General features: G+C 34.4%; 2 protein-coding genes and 1 long non-coding RNA gene across 3 annotated transcripts; all 3 read left to right on the top strand.

The window, feature by feature from the left end:
• Window positions 1-1,968: 1,968 nt before the first annotated feature.
• LOC133801923 (uncharacterized) lies at window positions 1,969-3,130 on the top strand. The gene is made up of 3 exons (XR_009877060.1): window positions 1,969-2,310; window positions 2,829-2,904; window positions 3,070-3,130. It is a non-coding gene; the product is annotated as an uncharacterized LOC133801923 (long non-coding RNA).
• Window positions 3,131-3,151: 21 nt separating this feature from the next.
• Window positions 3,152-5,700, top strand: LOC133801922 (diacylglycerol kinase 3-like). The gene is made up of 4 exons (XM_062240152.1): window positions 3,152-3,401; window positions 3,711-4,047; window positions 4,383-4,499; window positions 5,470-5,700. The coding sequence occupies exons 2-4, from the start codon at window positions 3,946-3,948 to the stop codon at window positions 5,476-5,478; spliced, it is 228 nt and encodes a 75-aa protein (XP_062096136.1). The 5' UTR covers window positions 3,152-3,401; window positions 3,711-3,945; the 3' UTR covers window positions 5,479-5,700.
• A 9,927-nt stretch (window positions 5,701-15,627) lies between these two features.
• On the top strand, window positions 15,628-17,473 carry LOC133799517 (cannabidiolic acid synthase-like 1). Its single transcript, XM_062237529.1, has one exon. The coding sequence runs from the start codon at window positions 15,628-15,630 to the stop codon at window positions 17,254-17,256; it is 1,629 nt and encodes a 542-aa protein (XP_062093513.1). The 3' UTR covers window positions 17,257-17,473.
• The last annotated feature ends 2,721 nt before the right edge of the window (window positions 17,474-20,194 follow it).

The following is a 20,194-nucleotide window of genomic DNA, read 5'->3' as shown; positions in this document are numbered from 1 at the left end:
AAGTCCTGAACTTGAGTTACAGTTTATTGAATGGAGATAGTATATCATGGGTTATCCTTTCAACGTGCAATCCTTATCTTATTACGAGACTTGTGTTTTATACGAGTGATTGAGGCATAAATTAAGCTAGTTGTTTTGAGGAAGTGAGATCTTTGCATTTCTCTTCAGGTTCTATGGTTGAAAGGTATATGAGAATATTTAAAGACTGGTCTGACTCTTGATAATAGTTTTGTATGCTAGAGTTTAGTTTTGGGCTTCTCTTTGGGTTTATACTTGAAATTTGTTTTAACAGTATTGCCTTCATCAGCCACGAGTTACTGGGACTTTTATGCATTTGGAGAATTCCTAGTACTCTTTATCCATTTATTTATTTTTAATGGTTTTTTTAGTTTTACTGTAATTTTCTTTTTCTTATAAACGATATTATTCAAATCCGGCTGGAAATGGTGCTGGTGTTAGTTTTTGAGGATAAGAATGTCAAGTGTTTATGTTATGTTTCTTCACGTAAAACTTTGTTTGTGCTACTGTAGGCAAAGGGAACTGCCTCTTCTCAGGACAAATGGCTCTTGGTAATCTATTGATAAATGTTTGATTGGCATGCTTAATAATATTAATCATGAAGAGAAGAGTGACTAGTAGCAGTAGTTTAAAATAAGTCCTTTATTGGGAAGTTTTTAATTTAGTCACCTTTCCGTATAACTAGTTACGCTGTACAGAATAACGATAATATTTTATGGATCTTTAATTATGATTGTTATATAAAATATGAGTTTCTTAGTTCACTAGGATTTTTCTTATTTTCAGGGAAGGGCATTGGGATAAAATGGTCTAGATGGAGTTAGATCTCAAGGGTGATTGTACATGTAAAGAGAATGAATAGAAGAGAGCTTGAGTGGTTTTTGCTTGGTTCTTTGTAAAAGAATTAGCATAAAACATGTGAACTATTTTATGTCTGGTTTATGCTAGAGTTTCAAGGGGTATTCAGTTGAATCCTGTATGTTGTTTTCTGACATAAATCCTCAGTATTTTAGAATAGCTTCCTTCATTTTTGCTCTTATTTGTACTGCACTTAATAAAGAGAAGGGTATGCCCCTAAACATTTGTTTTTTATTTATAAATGTGTCAAATGCATTAGAGAAAACATTTGTTTCTTTTCTCTAAAAAATAATAAAGTTGATTAGAGGAAAATAGAGGGCTAATGTTTGTTGTTTGTATATGTGTCAATGTAGAATTATTGGTCAAACTGCTTTAAATGGGAAGTACCAATGGATTCAAGCTGATGGGCCAAGTGGGGAATGGAATTCTTTCAGATCTACTGAAAATAAACACACATTTCAAGTATTTCTTCTTTCTTTTTCAGTTTTTAGAGTTGAAATCACATACATATGTTGAATTTTTTGAAGGTAGAATTCTTGTTATGTTTGCTTATTTTGTGAATTTTCTTTCACTCTACAGGATGATTATGAGGTTTGCTATCAGTTTTCCTCTGGAATAATGGTACAATTTTTTTCTTTTTGAGTACTTTAATTGAGATTAGTATGGTAGAAACTTGTGTTATAAATTTTATGGTTTCTTCTCATATGTTGTCAAAGTTTTTCAATTCTAGCTCACAACTCAGAATTATTAACAATCAAACTCACTTTGCAGACCATTGTGGTAGTACCGGTTGAACCACGAGGACTAGTACAGTTTGGATCTACTGAGAAGGTTAGATCACTTCTATGAATATTTATGCTTAACCGTTCGATTAGTGTTCTGTGATTGAACTGTTAATTGATTAATGTTCTGCCATTGTTGTTACTGCTGCAGATATCTGAAAGATTGGACTTTGTGGATCAAACAATGAGGCTCTTTCAGGAAACCGAAAATCTTGATGTGTTTAGCACATTGGAAAATGCTAATTCAAATGAAAAAGTAGAAACCTATGACATAAATGGATTGTTTTCTTCCTTAATCTCATCTCAAAATTCGAGTAACGAGTTCACTCCAGTTTTTGGTGATGACAATTACAAACAGTTGGGGGAAAACAATTGCTCTGCATTGAACTCTAATCAATGCTCACCTTCTGTATCTGATATTCATTGCAAAAAATGAAGTTATTAGTCTGTTTTTCTGTTTGAGTTCAAATTATATTTTCTGTTTTTGTCATACAGTTATTAGTTAACTCCTGATATATTCTTTCCACTGCCTATGCCTGTTTTCATTCACTGTTACTGGCTTCGAATTCAGGTATGTTAGCAGCGAAGTTATAACGATCAGGTTGCGTTCTGGGCCTAATATCTGTGTTGTTGCTCTGCTATGAAATATTAGGTTCTCATATTGTTCAAGCCTCACAAAAGTTTTTTTTTAAGTAAGAATAATCAGTGAGAAGGTGGACTATATAGCATTATAGCATATAATCTATTGCTCTGCTCTGGATTGTGTATAATGCTAGATGTGACATTAGGCAATTTCTTGTGCATCACTCTTTTGAATCTTATAATTCATGCAGAAAAATAAAATTGTAGAGGCTAGTTGATGGGATTTTTGAAGTTTTGATGTAATTAATTGTGTTTTTTTCCTGTTTTCATTCTAGTGGTTGTATCTAGAGAGATTTATTCTAATCGTCAAGATATATAAAACAATATAAACATGGAAAATTTAACTTTTTTTAAAGCTATTTTTTTAATTGCTTGTAAGAAAATGAACTTTGTTTTGAAATCTTTGATGTGCTGCATATTAAACTTAGAATATGTTTTGTGTTAGTCTTTGTAAAATGTGAAGTATTAAATTTATTTATTTTCATGTGAACAAATTAACCTAAATAGGTGAAATGTATTTAAATGCAGGGGTTGGAGATTGAAGGGGAGTTGCCTGAGAAAAAGACTTGTTATGAAGGAGTATTTTATAATTACTTTAGCATAGGTATGTTTGTGTGATTTTTGACTTGTCTAAGAGCTGATAATTATTCTGTATTAGTATATGTGTGTGTGTGTGGTTCGCTCCCTCTTAGTTTCATATGAAGCAGACCAGGGCTGTATTTTTTATCATTCTACACAAGCCTCCTTATTTTTTGGATCTATATTACAGGAATGGATGCTCAGGTGGCTTAAGACTTTCATCATTTATGTAATGAGAAACCTTACCTGGCACAAGGACTAATTTCTACTAAGGTCTGGTTTGTTATCTTATTATGTGAAAAGTCTTGTGATTACGGACTATTACCAATGAATTTTTAGAACTAAAATTGTTATTCGGATATTTGTATCTTGATGTAAATGTACCCTGCTGGAAAAAAGGCACAATGCTTATTTATTTTACCAGCTAAACTCTTCTAATTGATCGTCACAGCTGATCTATTCTGGTTATAGTTGCGGTCAAGGTTGGTTCTTTACACCTTGTACAAGTGATCCACGATTAAGGTGAAATATCTTTAAGTTTAAGCAGTTTGTTTTGTTAAAAGGGTTGTTCTGCTTTATGATTTGTTGTTTGCTGATGGAAATAATTTATCAGCAAGTAGGATTCCACTTTGATTTAATTTTATTCTCTTGTGTTTTTCTCCTTCTAAAATTACTGGGGCTCAAGGGGTGAAAGCACAAAGCATATTTTTAAATGATTCTCTCCTGTTGTGGTTGATAATTTGTTCAAAGTTGTAGTCATTAAGAGTAACAATATTCTGCCTTGATCATAATCTGTTTTTGCTTACACGTCTTAATACTTTTTTGGCTCAGGGGACTAACAAATATTTTAAGGCTGCATGTCAAAAAGGTCAATTGCTCAAAATGGGAGCAAATTACTGTTCCGTCAAGGTACGTTTGTGAGTTTGTTTTATTTGCAATATAATTTTATCTGGCAATGTGTTTCTTCTTATTCTTCTTAGATAAGTACCATCTCTGTCGCTAAGTATTATCATCATTTATACATTTTTCATTGATATTCTTATTCTATAAATCTCATTTTGTAATTATGTGTTCCTCTAGTATAAGAGCTATTGTTGCTTTAAATCTTCATAACTATGGAAGTGGACGACATCCCTGGGGTAATCTGAAGCCAGATTATTTGGAAAAGGTATATATCTCTCCTCGAGATAATGTTAATTTTCATTGGGCTTGTTAGCTCTATGTTCTTCTATGCTCTATGTTGGTTATGCAGATGTGAGCATGAAAATGCTCGAGTACTTACGAAGTTATTCTTTTTCCCTGATTCATCAATAATACTCAATTACTGTGGAGTTATTGTGTTTCAAACTTTCACCTCACTCATCATAATTTGCCCCTTACCATATTTGATCTCATGTACCATATGGTCCCTTCAGACTTTACATGATGATAACATCCCCTGTTATTGAAGGGACTTAAGTTTCAGGTCAATAATGCTTATCTTGACATTTATTGTTCTCACAGAAAAAGTTTGTTGAGGCCCATGATGATGATGGTCTTCTAGAAATTTTTGGCCTTAAGCACGGATGGCATGCATCATTTGTTATGCTCGAACTCATCTCTGCCAAGCACATTGCTCAGGTACTGCTCTTTATTTTTGATCTTATATTCATTCTATCATATGTGTTAAAACTCTGCGTAGAAAGTGCACTTGCACCATTTTATTTCATGCAATCAAAGTGAGTTCAGTGTTAGAATCCAAAGACTTGTTGAATTATCATATATGTATAAAATTTCTGCTGGGTATTTAGTAGGGGCATCTATTTTTCGGAGATCTTGATAAATGTACAAATTTTATTGATATGCTTCTGACCTTTTCAAGCTCTTTTCTTCAGGGATTTCGTATATTCCCCTGTAGTAAGGACATCGATTTTTTCACAATTGCAGCAATGCAATTTTTTCTCCTCTTTTTTTTTTTTTTTTTTTTTTAATTCTGGGGAAAACAAATGACAAACTGATTAGTATCCAAAGACCAGGTTATAACTTATAAGAAATTGAATTTGCAGAAGCCATACAAGATTAGGCCCAGAACGCAACCTGATCTACAGTTTGTTATGAAATTTATTTATGATAGACATTCTACTGTAAATAAGAGTTAGAGTTGAGGTAACATTGTAAAAGTTAGCTTAGCTTTGTTTGAGTTCTTTTCTAAGTTTCTTGTAGTAAATTCTTATGCATAAACCTCATGTTAGTGCTGTTTATACTTTCATCTTGATTCTTGTATTTTTGACATTTGTACTCGTTGCTTGTTTCATTTAGTTTGCAACATGAATTGCCTAACATTAAGTTTTCTTCATTGTTCCTGAGTGTTATCCTGGTTTCTTCTTTGAAAAATTGTTGTCTGGAAATGAATTTAGATGGTGAACCATAAATGATTGCATTAATCTGGTTTGTTAGTCCTATACTCCTATCATTTAAGAGCTAAGGTTATGGTTGGAATAGTAGCTTGTTTCTGACTCTTGAGCCAGTATTTATTAATGTAAATTAACAAACAGTAGCTTAAGTCTTATGTTCTTAATAATAAAAGGATTTTTTTTTTTACAATGTGCAGGTATATTGAGATGATTTCTTTGGAGAAATTCTTGACAACATTTGTAGTTGAGGCCTTTAGAATGGAAGAATATATTTCACTAATTTTTGTATACATTTCTTGTTTTGTATTTAGTGATAAAGGAATCAGAATTGGGCATAAATTATGTTGTAATATGATTTCTTAAGCCTAGACTAGTAGACTAAATATTTTAATTACATTTGAGTAATTAATAAAAATCTATTTATGTTACCTTATTTGGTTTCAACTTTCATATTTGTTTTCCTAGTTTTGTGTAAGTAAAAAAAGATTATGTTTCTCTAAGCTAATATAACACATGTGTTATACTAAAGTGTAGTATAACACAAAAAATGTGTTATGCCAAAGTGTAGTATAACACAAAAAATGTGTTATGCCAAAGTGTAGTATAACACAAAAAAAGTGTTATACTAAAGTCCAGTATAACACAAAAAAAGTGTTATATAATCGACTATAAATAACATAATTAAACACTTATCTATATATTAAAATAACACAGAAATTGTGTTATCGTTGACAGTACAATAACACATCTGTATAACACTGATAAAGTGTTATGTAAAGTACCCTGACCTACGATAACATAGTCAGTCTTAACACATCAGAAAGTGTTATCATATGTTTTGATAACACATTTTCGGTGTTATTAAAAGCATTTTTTCTTGTAGTGCCACGATTTTGGCCAACGATGAGTAGACGTCAAAACCACAATAAACCTTCAAGAGAAAAATACGTCACTGATAATTTTATAGTGGTTCAGCCCCAATTTATTGGTAATAGCCTAATCCACTTGGAGTTGTGATATATATCCTACACTTAAGATCAGATGAACTTGAGCCAACTAAGTTTCTTAAGTGTAAGTAGAAAAATACATAGTTTCTCTGTCTAAACTCTCTCACAAAATGCCCCAAGAATACCCCAAGTAACAGTTTTAAAGTCTCCAAACTAGAGAGTTTTTCTCAGTCTAAAAAGATCAGATCCCCTCAAATGATTCCATGAGCCAATTATTTATAGGCTCATGGATCGTACATCAGATATCTCCCTTTGACCGGGTCCTTGATTCTTCCAACAGACTTTAATTAATAAAATATAAATGAATTTAAATTACAATAATATAGCTATTATTCCGGGATATCTGAGAGATTCTCACGGCAATTGAGAATGATTCAGGTTGAAGCTGTTACTGAGGACATAGGCAAGCACCTCTGATCGGCAAAGCACACCTCTAGCACACCTCTGGTCGGTATAGGCAAAGCACTCCTCTAGCACACCTGTGTTCTAGCATGACACATCTCTGGTCTAGCAAAACACTTTACTGGTCGGGCAAAACAAATGACTAGTGGGCTAAAACAAATGACTGGTCGACCAAAAAAAATGACTGGTCGGTCAAAACGACTGACTGGTCGACCAAAACAGATGACTGGTCGGTCAAAACAAATGACTGGTCGGCCAAAACGACTGGCTGGTTGGCCAAAACAAATGACTGGTCGGTCAAAACAACTGACTGGTCGGCCAAAGCAGATGACTGGTCGGTCAAAACGACTGACTGGTCGGCCAAACTCCTAACTAGTTAGTCAAAATTCTTTACCGGTCGGACATAAATTCTATCTGGTCGGTCCGATCACTTTATCACGACTCTAAAGAGCCAACACATTTATTGACTATTAATGTGCCATTTACTGACCATGCATTGCCACTTGTCACTTCTGATTGCCACGTCATCGAACTAAAATTTTGGCGATAACATTTGCCCCCCAAGTTTATTATATGATTTACTCGTATGATAAAAATTTTCTCCAGCAAAATGTTTTTGAGGTCATCCAAAATCTTCCATCCAATCAGTAACTTTCACTTTTGAATTAAACCCACGATCAAACGTTTCCTTTAGCCCATCAAACTTGTTTCTTTTACCATTCCTAACCAATCAAATTTCTTTTGTCCCTCGGAACCCTTGTGCCTCGGAATCCAAACAGCTTCTTGGCAATGCGACTCCTCGGACATGCTGCTCCTCGGACGCACCCCAGCTGCTCGGACACCACCCCAGCCGCTCAGATTCCACCCCAGCTACTTGGACATCTCCCCAGCCCCTTGGACACCCATGCCTAATCGGACATGCTGCTCCTCGGATGCCCCCAACCGCTCGAACACTTTCCACAATCCACTCGGACGCAGCCCCAACTGCTCGGACACGCAGCCAACATCCGCTCGGACCTAGCCCCAGCTGCTCGGACACCAGCCTTCGGACGCGAGCGCGGGCCTGCTTGGGCACACTCGGCATCCGCTCATCCATCACCCAACCGATCGGGCGTATGGCATAGCTACTTAAGACTATGCCTAAAACTTATCCCTCCAAACACCATCAAAACACCTTGTTCGAATCCCTCAAAAGTATTTTGAGAGATTGATTTCTCTCAATCAATCTTGGGGAAAATTGACTTCTCTTCTCAAAGACATTTTTTCACTATGTAGTATTTACTTTGCATTCATTTGTTCGTGCTTGTTTGATTCACTCCAGGGACTCATCACTGTTAGTCATGCTCAACAACAGAGTTTCCTACTCAACCAATGATATATGCTCATCTGACCAGGGAAGTTGTATCTGCTCTCCCGACCAGAAAATCTTTGCACCTGATCAGCTAAACTTTTTACCTGGACAGTAGTTCACTCTTTTTTTCTTATGAAGACAATTGTTGCTTAGTAGCTTTGATATTTTTCTCGTATAGCCGAGCTGTTGACATTTATACTTTACTTTTCTTTGCTAACTTGAAACATTCTAAGTCTTTTTAGACATAAAAAGTTATAAGTTTTTTGTGAATAGTAAAGTCACTCTGATGTATACCTTATATTTTCGCATGAGTACTTAGTTTTCTAACTTAGTAATTCTAGACATTTCATAAGTCCCTGCTAAGTATACTTTCTCACACTCTTATTGCTCTAACATTTTATGAGCATAATGTTATCTACTTCTAACTTGATTTTTTTTTTTTAAATTCCAAGTTACTTAAGCTTTGCCAAACAAGTTAGCTTAATGGCCTTTTTGGACTTCGAAAATTTACAAGTCAGCCTAAAAATAGATATCTTAACTCGTGCTCTCATTGCCTGTGTTAAATTATATACTAGTATACCTCATGTGCCCCCCAAGTGATCGAGGGTTGAAAGATCCTTAGTCACTTGCTACTTGACCAAATCTGTTCGAGCAGTTAATTACTCATGAAACACATATAATATATGGAAAATATTTGAGCAGTTGAACACTTCTTGAATGTATCGACCAGTTGAACATTGTCCGATTTTACCGACCAGTTGAAAATTGTTCGAATAATTAACACACATGCACATTTGTAGCAAGAATCGACCATGCTGGGCGTAGTCTCTTTTATTACTCGTAAATTAAAAAGGACAAAACGTGTCTAATAATGAGTCTTAAACAACAAAAAATGTTCAAAAATAGATGACTGGTCAGCAAATAACCATCTCATAAACAAAACTTAAATAACAAGTCAAACAACTTGAAATCAAGCTACCACTCTGAAAGCGATATTAAGAAATAATATATCCACAGACGCTCGCTGCTCCAGTGATTTCTGATCCTAGCACTCTCGCTAATGTCGAAGTGTCTCGGCATACCTCTCCCTTGCTTTGTTGTTATCCTCAGCTATGTGTGGACCTCCACATATAGTGTCTAAGGTAAAGTCCACAAGCCCTGGTTGCAAGGGTGGAGATCTCTGTCATTTGAACCCAGGATTGCTACTGCCTCCTTCTCCTTGGGGTGTCTCTACCCGGTACTTCCTCAACTTGCCCGACCGGAGAAGAAATTCTATCTCATCCTTGAGGTGGTTGCATTCATTCATGTTGTGACCATAATCTCCATGGAAACGACAAAACTTATTCATGTCTCTCTTCCTCATCTCTTTCTTGATGGGTGGAGGTTTCTTGTAGGAAACCTCTTCATGACTAGCAAGATATATTGTCGCTCGGCTGGCTGAGAGAGTGGTGTAATTAGTGAACTGAGGCTCATACTTGGTTGGCTTTTCATTTGAACTCAACTTTGCTTTCTTTTCCTCATGGTGTTCAGACCCGTTATTTCATCGTTTCTTTCCACCATTCTTAGGAAGGTCAGTTGATCCGCCCGGATTGTTTATGCCATTCTCCTCTTTCTCGCTTTCTCGATTGCATCATCCAATTTCATATACTTGTCTACTCGGTCAAGAAATTGTTGAAGTGTTGAAATTGGATTTCTATGTATACACTCCCACAAAGGGCTCCGATAAGTTATCCCAGCGAATATGGCAACCATCTTCCCCTCGTCTCCTACAGCAGTTGCTCTATTGGCTTCTCTCATGAATCTTTGTATATAATTCTTTAAAGACTCATTTTTTCCTTGTTTGATATCTGCCAAGTGGTTGGCATAAACTGGTGGAGTCCGGGCAGTGTTGAATTGTCTACAAAACTCCTTCCTGAATGCTTCCCAAGAGGTAATGGAGTTTGACTTAAAATTCCAATACCATTCCTGGGCAGTATCTGACAAAGTAGTCAGGAAAACTCTACATCGATAATCGTCACTTACCCCGAGCAGTTCCATCTGGTCCTCGAATTTCCCAACATGTCTAATGGGATCTGCCTTTTCTGTAAATACTGGCAGAACCGATGCTTTATATTTTGCTGGCGGCTGGGCTGCTCTAATCCGGGCACAAAATGGGCTGCCACTCCGGTGATCTATCACATCCATCCCGGAAGGTCGTTTTGACAAACCTTGCACTACAGCTGTTAGCACGTCAAACTGGGCTTCGATGGCTGGTGCAACTGACAAAGTTCCAAGGTCTTGACCGCCTGGTCAGGCATTACCATCTGGTGCACTATCATCAAGTGTTTCTACTTGACTGGCAGGGCAGTTCAGATTTTGCCCTTCGATTGGGACGGGCCTTCTCTTGTTGGTGATAACTTCCCTTAGATCCTTCCGGGAAGCATGCTCTCCTGCTCGATTGAACACCTTACTCTTTGATTTTTCAAAGGGCTTACTACACGGTACTTACTCTCTCCTACTACGCTGCTAGCCGGGGTGCAGTGGAGGCTTTTCGGTACGTCCCGGGCAGTCTTTCCCTCCTTGTGGGTTGTTCTCTTCTTTATCCTTTGGCTGTTCGGTGTGATGACTATCAGCATCATCACCACCATGCCCATTTTTGAACTGTGAAGTCCTCTTATCTCGAGGAGTCCTGGTCTGATCCTGCCTCAGTTGAGTCCTTTTACTGCCCAATCGTTGACTCCCTGATCTAGAAGTTTCTGATCGGTGGCTCCTGAAGGGGGTTCTAGAGTTCTCCCTTTGCGCTGAGGCAGTTCCGGATCGGACCCCATCCTCTTCCTGACCAGGGGGGTTACTCCTGCTTCTGTTCGGTCCCCGAGAATCAGCTCTGTCAGTGGTCCTCTGACCAGCATTATTATTTCTTGCTCCCTGGGTGGCTGCTTGTGCTGCGACTTGAGCATTGGCTTGGGCCAATTAGGTAGCCGCTTCTAGAGCAAGTGCTGCTTCATGATGTCTCCGATCGACTTCCTCCTGTCGTTGTCTGAGCTCTTCACTTCTAGCCTCCATATCGCACCTTTGTTGCTCTAACGCCACTCTCTGCCTGGCCATCTCTTTAGTGAAAGACTCCTATCGAGAATTGAATTGCATCATCTCCTCATAGAAAGTGCCTATTGCTTCCTGGAGTTGTTCAACTTCTGGAGTGGTCTCCTCGAGAGACACCCTGGGCTCAGTCTCTGGGTTCTGCAGTCCAGGACCTTCTGATCTAGCAGGATCTTTTGACGTGCCTGACTTTTTGGATGCCACATTGGTCTTCTTGGGTGCCATCTTGATATGATAGTCGTGTGTTTTTCTCTTCAGGCTCTCAATGAAAGCACCAAAATGTTGACCACGATTTTGGCCAACGACGAGTAGACGTTAAAACTACAATAAACCTTGAAGAGAAAAATACGACACTGATAATTTTATAGTGGTTCATCCCCAATTTATTGGTAATAGCCTAATCCACTTGGAGTTGTGATATATATCCTACACTTAAGATCAGATGAACTTGAGCCAACTGAGTTTCTTAAGTGTAAGTAGAAAAATACATAGTTTCTCTCTCTGAACTCTCTCAGAAAATGCCCCAAGAATACCCCAAGTAACAGTCCGAAAGTCTCCAAACTAGAGAGTTTTTCTCAGTCTACAAAGATCAGATCCCCACAAATGATGCCATGAGCCAATTATTTATAGGCTCATGGAACGTACATCAGATATCTCCCTTTGACCGAGTCCTTCATTCTTCCAACAGACTTTAATTAATAAAATATAAATGAATTTAAATTACAATAATATAGCTATTATTCCTGGATATCTGAGAGATTCCCGCGATAGCTGAGAATGTTTCGGGTTGAAGTTGTTACTGAGGACATAGGCAAGCACCTCTCATCGGCAAAGCACACCTCTAGCACACCTCTGGTCGGTATAGGCAAAGCACTCCTCTAGCACACCTCTGGTCTTGCATGACACATTTCTGGTCTAGCAAAACACTTTACTAGTCGGGCAAAACAAATGACTGGTCGGCCAAAACAAATGACTAGTCGGCCAAAACGAATGACTGGCCGGCCAAAACAGATGACTGGTCGGTCAAAATGACTGGTCAGTCAAATTGACTGACTGGTCGGCCAAAACAGATCACTGGTCGGTCAAAATGACTGACTGGTCGGCCAAACTCCTAACTGGTCAGTCAAAAATCTTTACTGGTCGGATAGAAATTCTATCAAGTCGGTCTAATCACTTTATCACAACTCTGAAGAGCCAACACATTTATTGACTATTAATGTGCCATTTACTGACCATGCATTACCACTTGTCACTTCTGATTGCCATTTTATCGAACTGAAATTTTAGGGATAACACCTAATCAATATGTTCTTGATTTATGATTTTGATTCAAAATTCGAAAGATGAGAATTGAATATGCTATCATTATATAGACATAGGCTACATATTGGAAGAAAATATATGTATGGCTTGTGTAGTAATTAGGTTTCTATGCTTAATGCCTGCTATATGTTTAAGTTTATCACAGAGATGTAGAAAACATTCATATAGGATGAGATCTTATATCTTGAAAAAGAATATGAATCAATTTATGTTAACCTGCTATTAGAAGAGGGAGAAAGAAATTTAAAACTGATTAATAAATTAGTAGAATGAAAATTTGATGAAGTTAATACTCTAGGTCTTTTTATCATTGATTTTCATCTTTTGAATAGTTATTTTTGTTCATAGTTATTTAAAATTTTATAATTAGATTTATACATCTAAAATTTGTTTGCCAAATAGAAATTAAAGAACAATTATATTGGTAATTGGTTAATAGTCTTTGTGGGAACGATACTCTATTTACTATCTATATTACTTGTATCAATTACGTGCACTTGCGTATCATATTTTTACGATCATCTGGACTTATGATTGGCCGCTTATTGCTAGGAATGTCTTGCTTGTTGGCCAGTTACGTGATTTTCCCCTTGGGGAGCATTGTTGTTGGACCTTTGTCTTTGTCCCACTCAAGGATTCCCAGGCACTTCTCACACTTCAAGCAAACCTTTATGGTAGTCCATCATTTGCTCTCCTTCCGCCTTAGGTTGGTCTTGTACTCGACGAGATATCCAGAGCAGGAGAAGGGTGCCTTATAGAAGATGGAGGATGCCTAATAGTTAATGGTGGTTGTCTTTATTGTTTCGAGCAAGCTCTGGGTTATTTGGCCAAGCTTCTCCTTGAGGGGCTTGATTATTCACAGTGTCTACTTGAACTTCCCTAGTTTAGTTGGCAATCCTTGTGGGGTTTCTTTGTTGCTTTACCCTAGCATTATTTGTAGTTTTCCCCCTGCTTGAGCTTGGCAATCTCTCTCGTCCGCCATTCGAGCTGCGATGCTTCTGCGAGGTTGTCTTCTTACTCCCTGGGGCTACCTCGGTGGTGACGACTCATCTTTAGCCATTTCTTTGTTGTGCCACTTTGCTTCATTGAGCTCCCCTCTGAGTTGGCAACTTTTAACTTCCACAATAGGAACATATCTTGTCAGCTTGTAATATTCTTGCTATAATTGTCAGGAAGACTGCCCCGGTCTCGAGGGGTTGTTAAGGAGCTCCCTTCATCATTGCCTAGCCCTACATTGATTGGCCGCATACTGGCTCATCGACGATGTTCCTCTGTTCGATGCATTGTTTCAAGTTCTTTTGGTATACTAGGAAGAGGATTACCACTTCCAGGGAGTGGAACGTTTCCAGTATGGGCAACCATAATAGAAACAAATGAAGCTTTGTAGGGAGGAAGACTTGAATCGTTTTATGCTCTCAATGACAGCACCAAACTGTTGACACGATTTTTCATCAACTAAAAGATTAGAGAGAATTTGATGATATAAAAAATACTCATAGATTTTTACGTGGTTTAGTAGTTAAAATCTACCTACATCCACTATTAACTTTTGCTAACATGGAAGGAAAATTTGTAGTAAAACTAGCTAAGATTTTTGGTTTGCTACAATTAACTACTCAACATTTTTTTATGGTAAAACTACCAAGGTCACTAAAACATAATTTACATAGATACATACTCTTAATATCGTTAACTTTTGTTGACGTGGCACTGTGTTACATGATTATTGGTTCATGTGATAATTATTTTTAAAAATCAATTTAAAATACATTAATAATATATAAAAAATAAATAATTTAATTGATATTTAATTATTGAAACTAAACCTAACAAAATCAAAATGTGTGTGAAAAGAAATTTTAAGAATTTATTATGGTTTTATTGAGAAATGTATGGGGATCGAAAACAAAATTGGTGTTATATAAAAGTATCCTTTACATATTCCTATCAAGAAATGAGGTTATACATACAATAATATAACATTTCATTAAAATATATAAAGAAAATATTGAATTAATGTATAAAGTCTTTGAAAATAATAATAAAATGTTTTCATAATGTATATTTTTTTTTGTAGGGTGTGTTTTCATAATATTGATATCAGATAATTTTATAAGTGGTACATTTATTATTGTGCCATCTTTATAAATTAATATTATATTAAAGATGTAGAGATTTTCAAAAAAATATAATATATAAAAATTACACTTGATCAATATACAACCAGGATAACCATGTACCAATTAATAATAACAATTACGCAAGAGAATGAAAAAAAGTTAGCAGTCCATTTACAGAGTTCAATTACAATAATTAATGATGATATTCAAATTGAGTTTAAATTTGGAACAATTTCATTTTCTAAAAGAGGGGCGTACGTAACTTGTACGCAACTGACTCAATTAAAAGTTAAATATATATATGGCGACTTACAAAATTTCCAGTATATTTTATAATAATGTTCATATATATATATTTATTTATAATATAAGTATCCTATATTTATATTATAAATATATATATATATATATATTTGTATAATTGAACAATTTAAAAGGATTTCAGCTTCGCTCTTTCGATAGCGTACGTGTCTTTCTAAATTATGCCTTGTGAACAGAAGAGATCCATTTAAAAATAAATCCAACCATTTATTAAGAACTTTTAATATATTAGAAGCGCGAGTTCAATGTTCAAACTGTCTAGTATATATAGATAATTGACTCTTTTACCAATTCGCCATAATTCAAATTAACAAATATTCTCACTCATTTTTAATTGACCAATTCATTTTGTTTAGCCACACTATATTCACCTACACACACTTACATGAAGAAAAAGGTACATAAAAGTATGGTTAAAATAAAAAATATAAGATTAATCCACGACATATTCAAGAGATAAAGAAATGTATATCTTCCAGTAATACACACACTTAAAGTAATTATTTATAATTGTTGAACTAGTATCATCCTAGTAAGCAACTAGCTCAAATAATTTGGTAACCTTACGCGTTGAAATTCCATGGATATATATTAGCATTCAATAAACTCCATGAATATATTTATTAGTATTCAATATCATAAATTACTCAGTCAAATACATTGACTAAGTACGTATGTAGAAATTTCAAGCATAACACTTAATATAAATATGGCTACTCATATCATGTTGTACACATAAAAATTTTACGAAGAAAAATGAAGTACTTGGCTTTCTTTTCATTGTTATCCTTTTCCATCATCGTTACTCATGCTGCTCAATCACGTGGTTATGAGGACTTCCTTCAATGTCTGTCCCACCATATCTCAAACTCAACCACCTTCGCTGAGATCATATACACTCGAAACGACTCGTCGTTTATCTCTGTCATGAGCTCCAACATACAAAACCCTCGATTCTCTTCTCCGTCGATTCCAAAACCCCTCGTTATCGTTACACCTTCAAATGCCTCCCATGTCCAAGCCTCTGTCTACTGCTCGCAGAAACATGGCTTGCATATTCGAACACGAAGCGGTGGCCATGATTTTGAGGGTCTCTCTTACGTGTCCGAAGTCCCATTCGTCGTAATAGACTTGAGAAACCTAAGTTCGATCAGTGTAGACGCAGAAGAAAAAACTGCATGGGTTGAAGCCGGAGCTACCATTGGAGAACTTTACTATAGGATTTCCGAGAAAAGTAGAAATCTTGGCTTTCCTGCTGGATTTTGCCCCACGGTAGGCGTCGGTGGTCACTTTAGTGGCGGTGGCTATGGACCTTTGGTGCGAAAATATGGCCTTGCAGCTGATAATATCATTGACGCTTATGTAGTCAATGTTGATGGGAAAATTCTTGACAGAGATTCTATGGGGGAAGATTTGTTCTGGGCCATACGTGGTGGTGGAGCAGCAAGTTTTGGAATCGTTCTTGCTTGGAAAATCCGATTGGTTCCGGTCCCATCAACGGTGACTACATTCGTTGTTAATAGGAACTTGGACCAGAATGAGACCATGAAGCTTGTGAACCGGTGGCAATACATTGCTGACAAGTTAGATGAAGATTTGGTTATCTTGCTTAGGTTCATGACTGTGAATTCTACAGAAGATAATAAGGTAATAATCCAAGCTCAATTCATGTCCTTGTTTCTTGGTGGAGTGAATAGTCTCCTTCCATTGATGGAAAAGAGTTTCCCTGAGTTTGGTTTGAAAAGAGAAGATTGCATTGAAATGAGCTGGATTGAATCCGTTTCTTATTTGGCCGGATTCCCAATTGGAGCTGAGATGGAAAATTTGCTCAATAGAACTCAACAATGGCTGTTCTCATTCAAAGGGAAACTTGACTACGTGAAGAAGACTATACCGGAGAACATATTGAAAACAATGCTGGAGAAGTTATATAAAGAAGACGTGGGAGTGGGATTCTTCCAGTTGTTTCCTTATGGTGGGAAAATGAATGAGATTTCTGAATCAGAGATTCCATTCTCTCACCGAGCCGGAAACCTTTACAAAATTCTCTACTACTCCCAATGGGTTCAAAAGCCAGGAGAAGATGGTGAAGCCGCTGATATTATTAGGCATATAAATTGGCCGAGAAATGTTTACAAGTACATGACTCCTTATGTGTCCAAAAATCCAAGAGGTGCATACGTAAACTATAGAGACCTTGATTTAGGTAAAAATAACGACGAGGGTCCCACGAGTTACACTCAAGCAAGTATTTGGGGTAAAAAATACTTTGGGAAAGACAACTTCAAAAGGTTAGTTCATGTGAAGACTAAAGTTGATCCTAAAAATTTTTACAGGAATGAACAAAGCATCCCACCTCTTCCACAGCCACGGCCGGGTCAATAAGAAGGAAAACCATCGATCTTGACAAAAATATTCTTGCCACCTTTGTTTATATATATATATATATAACTAATATTGTGTTTCATTGTTTATTATAAATCATCTTCACGTGGACTATTTCATATATATGTTGTACTAAATAATTAATAGCTTTTTCTTCAATGTAGATAGATGGCTTCGTGTATTATTTAATTAAGTAATACTAGCTAATATATTTACATCATAAATGATAAGTAAAACATTTACTGTTATATTTGCAATTCAATATCGAGGGTCGGTTGTTTGATACATTAATGTGTCAAATAATAACACCTTATATATATGCATGCATCGTGGATGTCGTAATTATTAAGAGAATTGTTAAGGGGCACCACTGGTGCCTAAGACTACAACTATGTGACATTTCCCTATTGGTATAATTCAATATCGGGTCCCACTTATTTGAATTTAATAAGTATTATGGAGAATCGCTAACCAATCATAGGGTGACACCTCATGTGATCTTGGACACCACCTTAAGGTACTAAATAACAATACTCAATTATTAATTGTTTTCATGATATTTTTCTATTCTTCTTGTGCTCTAAATTGTTTTCCTACTTTAACTTCTTTATAAGAAAAGATAATTATACATTGGAATCTTTATATTTGTCAAATTGAATCTATTGCTCAAGATATGTGAAATTTCTTTTAGTTCGATTAGTTTTTTAAACACACATAATACTGTTTGATCTACTAATTGATCGTTTTTTCCTGGTTCAAAATCACATATTCTTAAATGTTCCAAATTAAAGAACGAATTTGATTTTGTAAATTTTAAATGACAATAAATAAATGGTACGAAACAATATAGGCTCGTGATATGACCAATTAATTTTTTGTTTTTATTTTGGTGTTGACGTGTTCTTTTCTAGCTAGAAATAAATTTGTATGACCCATTTTTTCGTTGGCAAACGTACGTATTATTCCACTTTTTTCACAATGAACATTGACATTTACATATCTTTAGTGCTCAATGTATAAATATATATATATATATATATATATATGTATATATCATTAATAACTTATGAAGAATTTTAATGCAGGTTTAGTTTTATATAGAAAAATTTATTAATTTTTTATGATTATCATATAAAATTTAAATAAATAAATAATATTATATAAAAAATGACATAAACATTTTAAAAGAAAAAGGAAAACATTGGTTGTGTTTGGTAAAATTTTTATTTTTTATTTTTTTAAACATGAAAATAGAAATATTGTTTTCATTTTTGTTTTTTGATTTTTTAAAAATAAAAATGTGTTTGGTAACTACTTTTGTTTTTTATTTTTAAAAACAAAAACATAAAAAATGTATTTGCTAACTTATATATTTGGTAAATAGTTTTGAAAGTCATCAATGCCGGAGGAGGAAAGAAGCCCAATGTTACCCGGGTGAAGAGGAAAAGAAATGAGAAACTGTTTAAAAAATAATTAAAAGTGAGAAAAATGTATTTTCAAAATTTGATAAAATTTAATGAAAATTTTAAAAAGGTAAAAAATGAAAATAGACTTACCAAACAAACTTTCCAATTTTATTGTCAAATTTTTAATTAAATAAATAAAAAAACTGTTTAAATAATGGTTACCGAACAATCCCATTGTTTATGATATTTTTTAATTTGTTTATATAATATGATAATCTTTTTAATCGCAAACTACCATATTTAAGGTACAAAACATCTATTATATTATTCAAATTACATCTTAATGATTGAAAACACATTGATGATTGGAGAAGAAGCTTGCTTATTCTTTATAGATGATAAGTGTTATTCTAATTTCTTATATATTTACACAATCATACTATATTTATATACACACGATATATATATATAATATTTATAATGGCTATTGTTATTCAATATGAATATATATATATAAGTTCAAATAAAAAAATAATATGTTTTATTTTTAAATATAAATCATAAAAATTAAGATTATGTATTATGTATTATATTTAATATAATGATATTTTATAATATTTAAATTCATATTAATATAATTAATAGATATTTTTTCCACTGAAATATTATAAAAATTAGGATTATATATTATATATCATTATTATAAAAACAATATATTATAATATTTGAATTTATATTAATTCAATTATTAAAAATTTTATATTGTATTATATATTATTATAATAATAATGTTTTATAACATTTGAATTTTAATTTATATTAATATAATTATTAAATATGTAATCTTATATTAAATATTATTATATTAATAATATTCTATAATATTTTAATTTATATTAATATAATTAATAAATATCTATTTTTAATTGATTTTAAATGTATATTCTGATAAATATTTATAATATTCTGTTAAAGTTACCAAAATAAACCGTTAAAACCAAGAATTTCACTTATCTATACATTTTTTTTATATAGAAAAGATATATACTAGATACAAACAACGTGCAATATACGTTTGCTTAGTTTTATTTATAGAATTTGTTAATTATTTTTATTAAATTTGTGTCATTGTTATATAAATTTCAAATAAATAAACAATATTATATATAAGCAGATGACATTAACGTATTAAAATAAAAATTAAACCAAAACATTATTTATGGATTTTAAAAAATATATAATATGATATTAACTTTTTTAAATAAGAATGATAATTTTTTTTAACTGTTTCTTTTGTCGAGGAAAGTTTGACTTGTTATCACCAGGTTATGCTTATTCTTTAAATCTCTTTGTTGTAAAGTTGTAGATGTGACCAAATTTGACAATCTTCGATTTGAAATCGCAGAGATCTTGCGTTACTTGAAGCAGTATTTTCAACCTTTGTTTTTTGACATAATAATTCACCTAACTGTCTATTTGGTGAGAGAGGTCCACTTCTGTGGACTTGTGTACTTGAGATGGATGTACCCATT

This window comes from Humulus lupulus, chromosome 9 (assembly GCF_963169125.1).
Source record: "Humulus lupulus chromosome 9, drHumLupu1.1, whole genome shotgun sequence".
In the NCBI taxonomy this organism is placed as follows: domain Eukaryota; kingdom Viridiplantae; phylum Streptophyta; class Magnoliopsida; order Rosales; family Cannabaceae; genus Humulus; species Humulus lupulus.
Note: the sequence above shows the minus strand (reverse complement) of the source record. Positions and strands in the feature narration are given on the sequence as shown.

Excerpts from the sequence above, each read along its gene's own strand:
- LOC133801922 (XM_062240152.1), top strand. The coding sequence starts at position 3,946 with ATGTGTTCCTCTAGTATAAGAGCTATTGTTGCTTTAAATCTTCATAAC. Across the intron at positions 4,048-4,382 it reads AGCCAGATTATTTGGAAAAG|AAAAAGTTTGTTGAGGCCCA; the intron begins GTATATATCTCT and ends TTGTTCTCACAG.
- LOC133799517 (XM_062237529.1), top strand. The coding sequence starts at position 15,628 with ATGAAGTACTTGGCTTTCTTTTCATTGTTATCCTTTTCCATCATCGTT.